This window comes from Otolemur garnettii, unplaced genomic scaffold (assembly GCF_000181295.1).
Source record: "Otolemur garnettii isolate 467f Iridium unplaced genomic scaffold, OtoGar3 scaffold00010, whole genome shotgun sequence".
In the NCBI taxonomy this organism is placed as follows: domain Eukaryota; kingdom Metazoa; phylum Chordata; class Mammalia; order Primates; family Galagidae; genus Otolemur; species Otolemur garnettii.
In genome coordinates, this window is record NW_003852405.1 from 36,259,127 (window position 1) to 36,275,188 (window position 16,062).

At 38.9% G+C, this 16,062-nt stretch overlaps 1 protein-coding gene across 4 annotated transcripts; it reads left to right on the forward strand.

The window, feature by feature from the left end:
- The first annotated feature begins 21 nt into the window (after positions 1 to 21).
- SERBP1 (SERPINE1 mRNA binding protein 1) lies at positions 22 to 15,902 on the forward strand. 4 transcript variants are annotated; one of them, XM_003784236.3, is made up of 8 exons: positions 22 to 492; positions 3,953 to 4,103; positions 4,746 to 4,886; positions 4,996 to 5,085; positions 5,648 to 5,767; positions 8,278 to 8,455; positions 12,202 to 12,375; positions 13,662 to 15,902. In XM_003784236.3, exons 1-8 carry the CDS (start codon positions 180 to 182, stop codon positions 13,716 to 13,718), a joined length of 1,224 nt encoding a protein of 407 aa, XP_003784284.2. In that variant the 5' UTR covers positions 22 to 179; the 3' UTR covers positions 13,719 to 15,902. The 4 variants fall into 4 exon arrangements, with proteins under 4 accessions (XP_003784284.2, XP_003784282.2, XP_003784285.2 ...); XM_003784234.3 differs by having other exon boundaries at positions 5,693 to 5,767; XM_003784237.3 differs by having other exon boundaries at positions 5,014 to 5,085.
- The last annotated feature ends 160 nt before the right edge of the window (positions 15,903 to 16,062 follow it).

Here is a 16,062-nt window from a genome sequence, read left to right on the forward strand (position 1 = left end):
CCTACATGCCCCAGGGTGCCGTGCGGCGCTGGCCGCTCCCGGATGTGTGCCTGGCGCCGGAAGAGAAGACGGCCCCCCTCTCTCAGCCCGGCCATCTTGTGGGAAGAGCTGAAGCAGGCGCTCTTGGCTCGGCGCGGCCCGCTGCAATCCGTGGAGGAACGCGCCGCCGAGCCACCATCATGCCTGGTCACTTACAGGAAGGCTTCGGCTGCGTGGTCACCAACCGATTCGACCAGTTATTTGACGACGAATCGGACCCCTTTGAGGTGCTGAAGGCAGCGGAGAACAAGAAAAAAGAAGCCGGCGGGGGCGGTGTTGGGGGCCCTGGGGCCAAGAGCGCAGCTCAGGCCGCGGCCCAGACCAACTCCAACGCGGCGGGCAAACAGCTGCGTAAAGAGTCTCAGAAGGACCGCAAGAACCCGCTGCCCCCCAGCGTCGGCGTGGGTGACAAGAAAGAGGAGACGCAGCCGCCCGTGGCGCTCAAGAAAGAAGGTGAATCTGGGGAGGAGGAGGGGGCGCGGGGGGCTTGCAGACGCCGCTCGTTCCGGAGCGCTTTGCCGCCCATTCGCTCGCGTTTCTCCCACGCGACAGGAGCTGGGTCCTGCAGACGGGCCGGAGCGCGGCCGCCCGAGTTCGGCTCCCGCCGGCAGGTCCCGGAGCCGCCCCCTTCCCGCCGGGGCTGGGCGGGCCGCGCACGGACCGGGCTGCGGGGACGGCAGCCGGGGTCCCGCAGCGTCCTGCTGCGCGAGAGCCTCCTCGGCGCGCCCCGCGGGCTGCTGTCGCCGGCTCCGGGCTCCGTCCTGCCATCTTGTCCCACCACAGCGTGGGGCGCCCGCGTCGGGAAGCGCGGAGTCGGGCGAGGCGCGACGCGGGGCCGCACGTGCTCCGGCGCCCTCCCCGCCCCTCAGCGGCGCGGCCCGGAGCCCGGGGAGTGCGTGCGGCCGGGGCGGGGGGCGGGAGCGGCGCGGGCCGGGCTGTGCGGACGGACGGCATGAGCACGGCCCGCGCCTGCCCGACGCCGGGGCTCGCTGTGCCGCCCGGGTGTCACGTCGGTCTCCGGAGCCCGGAGAGTCTGCAGCTTGTTTCCCACGTGTGCGTGAAGCGCGGTCAGGCTTTCACTGGCGGTTTAGAGGCGCCTCGGAGGCGCTGTGACTTTCACAGGATTATCTGGAATTGTGCATCCTTACTGCTGGCTCGTGGTGGTCGAAAATGAGCGAAAGAGTTGGTAAGAAAAAGCTTTCGCGGTCAATAGCAAGGAGGTGCAGGGCCTGAGCGCTGAGCCTTTAAAGTTGGGTTTACCTGTGTTGAAAGTTGAAATTACTCCGTGCTGCCACGTGCTCCTGAAAGGAGTTCTCATTAAGTTGTAGCTGAATTCTAAACAATTTTCCTGTATTAGGTTTTGCTTTAGGCATTGTTTTGAAAACTTTGGAGACTTGAGATGAATCTAGGATCTGATCTTGGTGGTTAAAAACAAAACAATTTTATCGTTAAAATTACAGGCTGGGGGAAAGCACAGTTGAAGTTTTAGGATGCGTGTATACATATATCACTTAGGCCAAATATCTGTTCAGCCAGTTAAACTTTATAGCACCTTAGTACAATAGAATACATCGTTTGATTTCTGTGTTAAAGAACATTGGTTTTTGTAATTATTTAAACCAAGGAGGTAAAGTCACACAAAGTTTAAATAAATTTAAGATTAAATCTAAAACATACTAGATAGATGTATTCACTCGTTTCGCATGTTCAAAGCATGACACGTGGTTTAAATGCCTCAGTTTAATGAAGCCCATCTATGAAATAAGTTCATACCTGGAAACTGGTATTTTAAGTTACAAACTTGGGGAATTATTTCATAAACTTAAAACCAGGACTAATTTCACTATTATTCACTTGGGAAAAGTATTCCTAACATTTTCCTTAGGTTAGTATTAGAACACTGAACCTTAAGATGCATAAAGCCCAGGCTTTGAATATTGGTAAAATGTTCAATGAAAAATAGTCCTTTTTGAGATCTCCCCACCTGTCAGTCGATGTGCCCTGGGGATAGATCTGTAAACAAAGGCCTTGCTGGTTATATAGTAGGATTGTTAGACTGTGTGTCCTGTGATTTTGATGATGATCAAAAAATGCTAGACATAACTTGAGATAATTGATGTTTGTTATGTTAATACATTATGTGGATTATTTTTTGTCCATTTGAAAAACTTGAAAATTGACAGCAGAATGCTTAACTATTAGACCAGGGTAGGTTTTTTTCTTTTAAATAATAGAAGTCTAAAATCTAGGACAGTTAGTGAACTTGCACATTTTATATGTAAGTATATCCAAAAAAGCATGTAGTTCTTTTATATCAGTCATTTTTTCATAAGGTGAATTTATTTAGTAGGTTTTTAGATTCTGCAAGCCTAATATTGAATATTGGGTGGGGAAGCAAACCATTGTTCATTTGGGTGTGTTTGGCTTGGATATCATTATAAGGACTGGTTCCATGGCTACATCCCAATAAGTTAAATACTTTGATGAAATTAATTTAAATACCTTGCTGTAAGGTCTACCATGTGGTCTATCTGGAGAGTTCACAGGGAGTGAATCTTAAATTTTATTGAAGAGATTGTTGCTTACTGTTTGGCTCTGGTTACAGGCATCTGAACAATTGGGTGTGTCCTGATGGTGTTCACTTTCTTAGAAAGAACCAAAGTGAAGCAATTTAGGGACTGTCAGAAATTAGGAATTACAGCATACCTACAGTCTTAACAGTCATAAATTTAACATAATAATTCTGAAGGCCACCAGTAATTCGTATTGGTTGCCTCTGTGGGCATCAGGCAGATCTCTAAATGTTTCAGCTATCACTTAGTTGCTTAAAGGGGTCTTTTGTGTGTGTGTCTGGCTTTAAAAGGTCCCCTAAAAACAAAGATGCTTGTAAGGGCAAATCTTTAAAACATCTGTTTCTATCCAAATTAATAACTGACCTATTTCCTAGTGGCTACATAATGATGTTTTTAAAAGTTAGGTTGGGGAGCATGTATGTGCACACATACCCTTGTTTAAAATACCATTGTATTTTAAAACAATGATGAAGAAGACACTTTTTTCTGGTTAAATAGCTATTCTGAACTAGCAGCATGTTTTCTAGTGATCCTGAATGCCACCTTTCTCCTTTCAGATTTGTAGTTTTATAGAATTATGAGTCTGTGGCCTTTTTTCAGATTACATAGACTAAAATAATGTGACCGTTTTGTTTGACCATATCTAGGGTGTTGATTTGCTTGATAATTTATGAATGGCTACTGGTATTGCTTTCTTTGGTATCTTTAAAACCAAAATCTATCACTTGCCTAAATTGCTTTAGACTTAAAATATATATATATATATTTTTTTTGAGACAGAGCCTCAAGCTGTCCCCCTGGGTAGAGTGCTGTGGCATTACAGCTCACAGCAACCTCCAACTCCTGGGCTCAAGCGAGTCTCCTGCCTCAGCCTCCCAAGTAGCTGGTACCACAGGTGCCTGCCACAACGCCCGGCTATTTTTTGGTTGCAGCCATCACCGTTGTTTGGCGGGTCCGGGCTGGGGATTCGAACCCACCACCTTAGGTGTACGTGGCTGGTGCCTTAGCCGGTTGAGCTATAGGCGCCGAGCCTAGACTTAAAATTTTTTTTAGTAAGAGATTGACATCTTGAAAAGTAAGAGGAATAATGGCTACCCAGATGACTTCTAAGTCACTTGCAGAAAAGCTTCAGGAGGGGATAACTTGGCAAACTATAAACTAAGTTTCTTAAAGGACTTTATTATATGTCATAGGTACCCTATATATATAAATATACCTTTTTCAATAGCTAATGGACTGAAATAGTAGCAGACCCCCCCCCCCTTTTTTTTTGGTAGTCTAGGCCTGCACGATTCTTGATGTGGCAATAATTTGCTTATGCAGCCCACTTATCATTTTAGGAATAAGACGTGTTGGAAGAAGACCTGATCAACAACTTCAGGGTGAAGGAAAAATTATTGATAGAAGACCAGAAAGGCGACCACCTCGTGAACGAAGATTTGAAAAGCCACTTGAAGAAAAGGGTGAAGGAGGCGAATTTTCAGTTGATAGGTAAAGATGTTTAAAATAAAGAAAATATTTGTCATGTTTTATCAGCTTAATAGAGTCACTTCTTAATTAGGAACTATAAATTGGGCATAATTGTAGGTGGCAGTGTGGCTAATTCTGTTATCTTTTCAGAGATAAATATATGAATTTGTGTATTGTTATACAAACCTTTAGGTAACAGTTCAGACTTAGATAACACTTGAATTGGTAGTTGGCCCATTTCTTTTCCTTGCTGACTCTGTCCTCAGAGGTTGAATTAAAAGGAATATACTATGGTTTAATTGTTTATAGTAATATAGTAAAGCAGATTATTCCTCATGCAGGTTAGATGTGTTTGTTTCAATTTTTAAGTGTACTAGTAAATACTAGTTTTAATTGAATTACAATGTGTGATGAATAATAATGGAAAAAATAAAATATATAGGCAATAATGTTTTAGGGGAATGCCAAAATAATATTCTTGTTTTGAGAGGCTTCCAAGTTCTAGTTTTCTTTATTCTTAGAAATAGACTGTTTTGAATTTTCTAAAGCACATTTGGGTTATGAGCCAGTAAACATGATCAATATTATTGTTCCTTTGAATGGATTTCCCTTACTCCCTTTTCTGGAAACCCTGGAAATAAAATTTTTAAATTTGTATTATAGACCGATTATTGACCGACCTATTCGAGGTCGTGGTGGTCTTGGGAGAGGTCGAGGAGGCCGTGGACGAGGAATGGGTCGAGGAGATGGATTTGATTCTCGTGGCAAACGTGAATTTGACAGGCATAGTGGAAGTGATAGATCGTAAGTCTTATATTGGCTTTTATTTTACTTTAATATTTTGATCTACTTATTTAACAAGCAAAATTTGAACTTCTAGAACTAGAGTATTATGTTAACTCAGTTTTGTTAGTTCTTTTTCACATTACAGTGGCCTGAAGCATGAGGACAAGCGTGGAGGTAGCGGATCTCACAACTGGGGAACTGTCAAGGATGAATTAACGTTGGTATTCTGATTTTTTCCTAAATAAATAATTTTAATAAAGCTGATCCTAGAGGTTCATCCCATGCCTCTGTTTTAACTTGTTCTTAAGACAAGAATTGGGTGCTCTTAGAGAGGCTGCCTTAGAAGATAAATGTCTTATGGGATAGGTTTGGGTTAATAGTGTATCAAATGACTAATTTTTCTGTACTTTAGTATATGTGGGGGTTTTTTTCTTATAGATGTATAACTTTTCCTAAAATCCTACATTAAACTTACTTGGATATTCTAGTTTTCTTTGTGTCTTTAATGGTTCCTAGCCTAGCTATTGACATTCTGGTGATTATAAAATGTGATCAGCTAGTAGAGCTTTGTTTTAGAACTGTCTTGTCCTGTTATTTTGTGAGGATGAAGTATGTGAACCAGTTTAACCAGTAGTTTTGTTTTCTCTTAGTTTACTGGGGAGTGATTTATTAAGGAAAGACTTTGCAAAGATGTGGGGGCTTCTAGTATTTTTGTATGAAGAACCCTTTGGCTACATGTAAATGGACCTAGATGCCTTTCTTTTTCTTTCTTTCCTTAGAGAGTCCCCCAAATACATTCAGAAACAAATATCTTATAATTGCAGTGACTTGGATCAATCAAATGTGACTGAGGAGACACCTGAAGGTGAAGAGCACCCAGTGGCGGACACTGAGAATAAGTAAGTGGCTTCATGTGATGGTGACTCCGGCACTGACATCAGTGTGGTTTCTAACCAGTAGGATGGCTGTAGATTTCATACTATATCCCCATCTCTTGAGTAGCATTTAGAAGGGTGCTTTATATGTATGTATTGGGCTGTATTTATATGTATATGGTTTGACAAAGATAATGTGGTTATTTCTATTTGATTGGGCATTTTACCATTGTCATAAACCCTATGGGTTTTATTCTGAGACAGCTAAAACAGAAAACATGACCTTTGTAAAATTAGTTTCATTGCTGAATTTTTTTCCATTGGCAGGGAATTTGGAACGTAACATTACTGGCCTGTTTTAAAATGTTTCAGAACAGCAAAGATCATAATGTTGTTAGTTCACTGTCTTCCTTAATGTTCATTTTAGTTTAGGTAGAAGACTTTTTTGAAGTTTTGTTTTTCCGAGGGTAGGAGTTGATTCAGGTTCAGCTGATGGAAGTAATTAAGGCTTTTCTGTATGTAGTTTCTGTCAACCCAAGCAGAAGTGTGTGCCAGTTGTTTGTTACAGCATGATGGTTTACAGTTTTAGATTATAGATTGTTTAGGATAGTGATTCTATACTGGAGCATTTTCATCTCAATCAGGGAAGGGATGCCCTTTCTAAACTTCCTTAGGAAGAATTGCTCTTATTGAGAACCACTGTTAAGAGTAATGGGGGGGGGGTATCATTCCAAGGGGTTGCTGGCATAAGTAAGGAAAAATTATTTATTTTTGGATAGAATGAATAAATTTACATAATGTTAGGTATTTTGCATTTGGGGGTAATATGAATTTTATTTATGCCAAGCTACATGGAATCACAATTTTATGTAAAACATTGAAATTGTGTTTAGTGAATTCATTGAACCCTAGTAAAGGGCCCATGTGGGTCTGGGTGCAGTGAGTTGCACCTGTAATCCTAGCACTCTGGGAAGCTGAGATGGGATGATTGCTTGAGTTCAGAAGTTTAAGACTAGCCTGATTAAGAGAGAAGACCCCCCCCCCCTTATGAAAAATAAAATGAGTTAGGCATGGTGGTGGTATGCACCTATAGTTCCAGCTACCTGGGAGGCTGAGCAGGAAGAATTGGTTTGAGCCCAGGAGTTTGAGGTTGCAGTGAGCTGTGATGATGCTACTGCAGTCTAGCCCAGGTGACAGTATGACTGTCTCAAAAAAACACCAAACCCAATGTTTGAATCATTTTCTGTGTGATAACTTCCCCAGAGGATAATGATGTATTGATATGGTATTGGAAGCAAATCCTTAGCCAAGGATCCAGGAATGAAATTAAGGTGTTTAGTTTACAGAAAATTATGACATTAGAGCAGTCTCCTCCAGGGTAGGGAAGACTCTGAGCACATAGTATTATACCTTGCATATGGGATTTAAGAAGCACAACTGGGGCTGACTTTGATTAACTCACTTAAATAGTTTTCCAGAGTTTCTATTTGGGTTCTCATTTGATTGTTACAGTGATCTTTGAAAGGTAGGTGTTAGGGCTTCATGATGTGATTAAAAGGTACTCCAGGTTCTCTTCTTGGCTGTGTCATAACATAGGGGTAACTAAGATCTTAATTTTCTTCTCTATAAGACAAAGTTGGACTTTACACCTAGGGTCCAGTCAATTTTATGTAAACTTACTCTAGGAAGTTTTAAAATAGGATTTGTCTAACAGCAATGGGCAGCATGGAGAAGATACTTCAGTCTAAGGCTAAACTGAATCACCTGCTATCTTTGGAAAGAAGCAGGGCTCCCAAAATAGCAGATGACTTGTTTGGGGACAATTGGAAATGGAAATTAGACTAAAATAATGGATTTCTAGGCCTGTGCTTTGTTTCTGTTAAAAGGGGAAAGAATAATTAGTATTCAGTAGCTATGGCCTAAGAATCATATTGGGAAATAACTAAAGTGGTATAACTATTGAAACCTGTGTGCTTTGTGGACAGTTTGATTACTAATGAAACCACAGTCTTCTCTCTCCATAATGCAAGTTGGTTTAAAAGTTGTGGTATATAGATTTGGGCTCTTAATTCACTTTGCCATAAGTGATAGTTGCTGAGATCATAAGAGAAACAGTTCTTTTATATTCTAAAATTTGAAATCTGGTTGTTCATAGGCATCTTTAATATGTTTCTATGAGTTACATAGTGTGGGAAATTCTGAAAATTAAAAATACATCCTTTGGGAGAAGATAGGTGCAGGATGGGGCAGATAAGAGAGTAGTTTTAAAACTAAGGAGTGTGTGTTTTGGGCAGCTTACGGTGGCTCATGCCTCTAATCACAGCACTGATTGACAAGTACTGAATTCCTGGCCTTTTCAGGGTTGCATGTTAGCTATTGGGTCACAGCAAACTATGATATCCCCTCCATCCTCACATAATTTTCTTTCTCTAAAAGATCACCAGCCAGCCAAAATTAACTTCCTTACAATTATATTTTTTATGTAAATTATACAAGTTCTCTACCAGGTATAAAATTTAAACATTTTTTCACAGGGAGAATGAAGTTGAAGAAGTAAAGGAAGAAGGTCCAAAAGAGATGACTTTGGATGAGTGGAAGGCTATTCAAAATAAGGACCGGGCAAAAGTAGAATTTAATATCCGAAAACCGAATGAAGGTGCTGATGGACAGTGGAAGAAGGGATTTGTACTTCATAAATCAAAGAGTGAAGAGGTAAAATTAAGTTTCATGGTGTTTGAAAGTGTTCGTATGTCACTTTAATAGTATTTATAATTTTTGTTTTAAATTTCACTTGGATAATATTTTTTAAAACTTTATATCATTTGGGGCAGATAACTTGCTTGAAAAGGAAAGTAAGCTGCATTATTACCGTATAAGAAATTCAGTCCTTCAGTCGTTTCAAAATCATATTTGCTATATTGCTTCCTTTTTCTAAAAAGGTATCAGTTATATATCATGTAATTAGTTTTTGGAAACATGATTGGGAATCATTAAAAAACTATGGTATTGGCTCGGCACCTATAGCTCAATCGGCTAAGGCGCCAGCCACGTACACCTAAGGTGGCAGGTTCGAATCCCCAGCCCGGACCCGCCAAACAACAATGATGGCTGCAACCAAAAAATAGCCGGGCATTGTGGCGGGCGCCTGTGGTCCCAGCTACTTGGGAGGCTGAGGCAGGAGACTCGCTTGAGCCCAGGAGTTGGAGATTGCTGTGAGCTGTAATGCCACGGCACTCTACCCAGGGGGACAGCTTGAGGCTCTGGCTCAAAAAAAAAAAAAAAAACTATGGTATTAAGTTGAAATCTCGGCATTGTCACATGGTTTAACCTATAATATAAGTGGCTTCGTTTAGTACTCAACTTTTGAAACTGCCTGTATACTATGTATAATGGTCAGGACTCTTGAGTAAATGGTAGTATCATCCTTGATGGAGGAGTGATAACTTACATCCTTACAAAGACTGAAGAATTAATTATGGGTTTTTTTACTTAAGAAACATGGAAACCAATGAAAGTACAGGTGACCCTTGAACAGGGGTGGGGGTTAGGGGCACTGATCCCCCCGCCCTCTTGAGTTACACTAGCCTACTGTTGACTCGAAGTCTGACCAGTAACGCAGTTAACACACATTGTGTTATGTTGTATACTGCATTTTTACAGTAAACTAGTGAGAAAGTAATAAAGTGGAAATGGATTGTCCTTATTGTTTTCACTTTGAGCAGCTGAAGAAAGAAACAGGATAGCAGTGCCGTCTGTGGCAGGGGGCAGGCATCAAGGCGGCCTAGACTCACTGTTCAGGGGTCAGCTGTGTGTGAGGAAGTCCCACTGGTGACTTTTTTTCTGGTAGCTTCTAGTTTGGCCCTGGGGCATGCTCTTAGAGGAATGTCTTATTTCTGCATCCTGTTCGGCTTTTAATCATAGTTTCAGCTAACTGCATTATTTCTTCTACTAAATTCTTTTCTTTCTGTCAGCTTTCTTTAACCTTTTGACCTTTGTGTTTGATTCGTATTCATATCATAAATTGGACTGTGCCAGAAATCCAGAGTACAAATTTGTGTCATCCTAAGGTAAAGTTAAATTAAAATGCTGGGAGAGTAACCATAAGAGGACTAAGTAAGATGTTAATACATCTTAATTTTTTAAACAAAAAATGGCTATAAGACAAACTTGGAAACATTTTAACATAAAATGAGTTCAAAGAGAATTAGATTTTAAAAAGATGGTTTTAACATTTACTCCATAAACATAGGAAATTGAGGACATTATCCTAAGTGACAGATCCTGTAGGGAAAAAAAAAAAAATCGGAACACATTGGCTTTTTTTCCTGAAAGATAAAGTAGTTTGTATGTCTGAGTAAGACAAAATAGAATTTCTGATTTAAGAACCAAAAATGTCTGGGCAGGGGGTTGTTTTCAATCTGATTATTAAACTGCCTAGGTTGATATGAAAAAGATCGACTTAGCCCTCCTTAAAATTATTTATAACTCGGCGGGGTTCCAGCTGGACTCTTTCCCAAAACAAAATACATAAAATTCTAGATGTAGTTATAGATGACTCGTAAGTTCCCTGAATTCTTTTCATGCATTTTATAGACATCAGGTTAGCTATTTCAATTTTAAATAATCCTTTTACATTGAGCCTTTCAGAAATACTGTACTGGGTGACTTTAAAATTAGGACATTTTCATTATCAAACCACTTTTATATGTTTGGGCCTTTGTGATTATGGGTACTTGTTTAAATCTGGTCTTATTGGCATATCATGTGAATATTTAGGTCTTTAAGTTTGTCGTGTGTAACACTAAGGGATATGTGTCTTCGTTCTCACAACAAATAGGAGTTGTAGTTAGTGGAAAGAAGAAACTTTACTTTCTTTAGAAATGGAGAATTGAGTTATATGACAGCAACATCACAGTTTTCTGTTGACCTCCTAGGATTCTCTAACTGCTCTAGAAAAGAAAAGTTCTTTTGAAAATTTATCCTACTACAATCTTTTGGTATCTGTGGGTGGTTAGTTCCAGGACCCTGGTAGATAACCAAAATTTGTAGATGCTTAAAGCCTTTATATAATGTAGACTAGTATTTGCATATGACCTGTGTGTTCACTGTCCCATATACTTTAATCCTTCTCTAAATTACTTATTAATGCCTAATATGATGTAATGCTGTGTGATTACTTTTTATACTGTTTTGGCTTTGGATGTTAATTTTTAATTGTATGGTTGTATCTGAATGTTTTTGATCTGCATTTAGTAATTAATGAATCGATGTTGGTTTAAAATAGCAAACACTTAGATAATTATATAATTGATTTTCATTTGCTGGTGGTTTGTGAATTTACATTTATTTTTTAGGCTCCTTTAAAATTATTATTTAGAAGAACCTTCTATTAACTTAAAGTAGGTTGGCATGGCACAAAGAGATGACATTTAATTTGGGTGTGAGGTCATGTAAGGAATGAAAACATGGATAATGCAAAAATTTGTATTTTAAAGCATAGTTATTGACAGCTGTAATATTACAAGTTGGTTAGAAAGAATAAGATGTTCATTATCCCTTCAGAAAAGAGGATTAAACAAGTATTTAGGGAATGAGAGAGGTGCTTTTAAGTGGTATAAGCAAAGTTCCCAACTGGAAGGTTAAAACCCATTCATCCTAACCCTAAACATATAGGGAAAAAGTCAGGCTTTAAGCAGTTGTCTGGGTTTTTGTTTCCTCTGTCTCCCCTAGATTGTCTCGTGTAGCTTATACATAAACACAAAAGATGATATAAATTTCACAGACATGGTGACTTCATTTTTAAGAAGGTTTCTTTAGTATATTTAAGGTGTGTTTTTATTTGTGCATTTGGGCCTTTTCAAGGCCCCTTTCTTGTGTGTAGTGTTAGTGTTTCACTTTAAGTTACAGCTCTCCCATTGTGGAAGAACATAATAGTTGCATATGAACGGAAAACCTCAGAAGTAGAAAGGCAGTGTTTTTTTCCCCAAGTTGTGGTTGGAAGAATGCAGAGCAGAGGGTTTTTTCTTCATAACTTGCAGTGACCAGTATTATCACTAGTAGAAATCTTAACATGCCATCAAGTTTTCGTCCAGGGATTCACTCATAATCTGAAGGCCATATTTAAAGTGTACCTGTCAGATTTTTTGCCTTGTCATATTCAATTGGTCTGGGATGGGGAATAGCCCCTTGGGTTGATTGTGATTACATGGATGTGTTTAGATGAAGATGGCCAGTATCACCTGCAATTTCAAAGTACAGAAATTTGAGATAAAATGAAGGGAGGACTTCCTCCAAGATCACTATAGCTGAACCCAAAGTTTTACCTGTGAGGTGTTAATATGTTCATTCACACAGAGTAAATTTTGGATCTTTAGTCTTTCTAGGAGAAAGCTCATTATTTAGTAATCTTACAACATTGCTTTCCTTAATTACCCTGGGGTCTTCACTTAAATTTTCAGGCTCATGCTGAAGATTCCGTTATGGACCATCATTTCCGGAAGCCAGCGAATGACATAACGTCCCAGCTGGAAATCAATTTTGGAGATCTTGGCCGCCCAGGACGTGGTGGCAGGGGAGGACGAGGTGGTCGTGGGCGTGGTGGACGTCCCAACCGTGGCAGCAGGACTGACAAGGTAATATTAAAAGAGTTCTTTTTCCCTTTTAAGTGAGTCAAAGAAAGACCTTCTAAATCACTGGCTAAGATCTTAGGGGGACCTAAGAGGTAGAAGATGTAGACATACCTTTGAAGAATTACATGTTAGTTTATGTTTTTGTCTCAGTCCCTTAAGTTACTTCGTGAATAGTGTTGTCAATATAAAATTACCACACTTTGTAGAGTTCGTAGGTGCTGGTCATGGTGCTGTACTGTGGACGTGACGTACTTCATGTCATTTACTTCTTACTATGGTGACATCCCTATAGGGGATGGAAATTCTGATACAGGAAATCAAGTAGCCTCTTGGCCTTCACTAAGGTTTACCTGAAGTTGATCTATGATAGTTTTTTACTTTGATAATGCCTAACTGCTTTTTGATTTTCAGCTTAATAATTTTTGTGTTCATTGTATAATTTCTTGTGTGACACTCCCTTGATTGTTGATAACTTTTTATTGTTGATTTCTTCTACTTAGGTCTTCTGTGAGAGCTGGAATTGGTTTTTGTCCTACTTTTCCATAATCTCTCCAGTGCTTTGCACAGTGTGTGGCACCAAATAGCCCAAAATATTGTGATGAATGCCCAAGTAATCAATAGATGTTAACTTGGATCTGTCTGATGCCGCAGTCTGTGCTTTTAAATGACAAAGTATTATTGAACTAGTAGAGATAACCTTTGAGTTACTTCATTGTTTTCTTATGGTCCAGCTGGGAAACAGCCATAATGTCCTTCTGAGTTCCTAATATATAAATTTGAGGACCCACTTGCATAAGTCTGATTGTAGTGGTAACTTAATATTATTTCTTCCCGTGATATCAAGCTTTTTTTTAAGCCAGTGTTGTGTTTATGGGTTTTTTTTTAGTAGTTTTGTGGTTATTTGTACTTTTGGCTATACAGCGTTTTGATTGCTTTCTCTTTTGGGAGGGGATCCTTTTTTTAACATTGAATATGCTACATAAATGTCACTGGTTTCTTGGCATGCCTTCATGTTGATGCTACTTGTTTAGTGTGGAAAGGATAAAAATACTGATGAACAAAGAAAGAATTCACATCTTTTGTGGTTTATTTGACAAAACAACCCATACTGTTTAGAAGGGAGTGAAAATGGGCTAATAGTAGTAGTATATTCTGATCCATAATTTTGTCTTCTAAAGTAAAACCTTTGATAGGTCACCAGTTTTTTAGAGTTTTGGCTAAATGTATACACTAGCAATGTATTTTTAAGAATCGAGAGTTGTGGTAATTCTGGTTTGTCTCTTTTTCAGTCAAGTGCGTCTGCTCCTGACGTGGATGACCCGGAGGCATTCCCAGCTCTGGCTTAACTGGATGCCATGAGACAGCCCTGGTTCCTTGGTGGACCCTTCTGTTCAAAGCTTTTTTGCATGCTTACGGATTCCAAACAACTTAAGAAATTAAAAAAAAAAAAAAAAGACTGTCATTCATACCATTCACACCTAAAGACTGAATTTTATCTGTTTTGAAAATGAACTTCTCTCGCTACACAGAAGTAACAAATATGATAGTCAGTTTTGTATTTAGAAATGTATTGGTAGCAGGGATGTTTTCATAATTTTCAGAGATTATGCATTCTTCATGAATACTTTTGTATTGCTGCTTGCAAATATGCATTTCCAAACTTGAAATATAGGTGTGAACAGTGTGTACCAGTTTAAAGCTTTCACTTCATTTGTGTTTTTTAATTAAGGATTTAGATGTTCACCCAATTATAAACTGGTTTTAAATATTGGACATATCGGTTTTAATACCTGCTTTGCATTTTCACACCTGGTCAACTGGGACATGTAAACTTTGATTTGTCGAATTTTATGCTGTGTGGAATACTAACTACTTTATGTATTTTAACTTAGTTTTAATATTTTCATTTTGGGGGAAAAATCTTTTTTCACTTCTCACGATAGCTGTTATATATATGCTAAATCTTTATATACAGAAATATCAGTACTTGAACAAATTCAAAGCACATTGGTTTATTAACTCTCGCTCCTTGCATGGTTCATTAGATTCAAATTATAACTGATTTATAATTTCAACTGTATTTACATTTTAAATGTGTGATTTTCCCATTTTAAAAGCCAAACTAGACACCTTATTGGTGAAAGTTGCTTAAACCTACTTACTGTTGATAGACACATCCTGTCAAGTGAATGGTAATTTTATGGGTATGGGGTCCGCCCCCCCCCCCCAAGAGGGTGGGTAGATTAAGTTGATTGGCTAATGCATAGTATTTAAACTCTTCTGTAAAATAATTGTCTGGCCACACGGTATGATTTGTGTCTGTGAAAGGTCCCAAAATCAAAATAGTACATCCATCATTGGTAACCCTTTAATCCTACTTGTAAAGAAACCAAAGGGCATTGGTTTAGTATGGTTAGGTGGAGGAATATTTTTATTTTGGGAATTTGGAAAGCAGACAGCTTTACTTTATAAGGTTGGAACAGCAGCACCATCTGTGAAATAGAAACCAAAAATCTTAGTGTTTCTGAATTTCCTATACGCTCTTATTTGGTCTTAAGTTGATAGGTGAATGTTTGTTCCACAGAACGTGATCTTTTTCCTCTTCCACCATTAGAGAATTAGGTTGGTAATGGATTCCTTGAATGAGGAGTCACACCATTTACTAAAACATACATGGAGAGGATAATCAATAAAACAGGTTTTCTAGGTTTTTTTTTTTATTTAATTCTGCCACATTTATTGATAAACAGGAAAGGAATTTTATTTAAAGTTTTAAGAATCTTGTGTCACTCAGTTTTTGGTTGTTTTCTGCCTGTGTATGGTCATGTCCAGTTTTTAGAATACTGGAGATCTCCAGTCATTAGTGTGTCTGCTATTTAGCTGATTGGTTCTTATTACATGTACTTCTAAAAAGGAAACATTGTACAGTATAAGAGTTTATTCATTTGGATTAGATTTATTAATCTAAATTACCTGCTAGTCTGACAGTTTAAGAAGGAGGTAATCGTTTTTTCATGATGGATAAACTTCTGCTGGTGTTTGGATCTTATGATGCCAAGCGTGCTCTGCATTGGTGCTAATGTCTCATGGTTTTCTATTTACATACCTGCTGCCCAGAGGCAAGTGTTAATTTAGTCCATACGGACTACTGACCCCTCTTGAGATTGCAACATACGCACTCCTAAATCAATGTGTTTAGACTTTGAGGTATCTAACTCTGGACACGTGACATGTTTGTAAACCTCAATTGATATTCAGCAACATGTTATAGAAAACACTGATTAAAAACACAAGTTCTGCTCAGTGTCACCCATTGCTGTCGCAAGAATAAACAGCAATATCTGGTATGTTGCAAGCTTTCAAGATAGCCTGAACTTAAAAAGTTGGTCCATTAGTTGTATCTGATGGATATAAATTTGCCTCCTAGTTCACTTTGTGTTAAGAGCTAAAACTGTGAACCTGACTTTCTCTTCCTGGTGGGTAATAACTGAAAATAAAGATTTATTTTCATGCTCACTTCTTAAAAGTCATAAAAACAAATAGGAACCCATTTATTGCCAAGTGTCTCCTGGTTTCTGCCCTGTGTGCACATCTGTAAGATAATGCTCATGTTTTTAAATTGGATTTTATATAGTAAATTTATTTGCTAAGCCAGGCTGTCAAATTACACTGTACCTTTTTTTTTTTTTT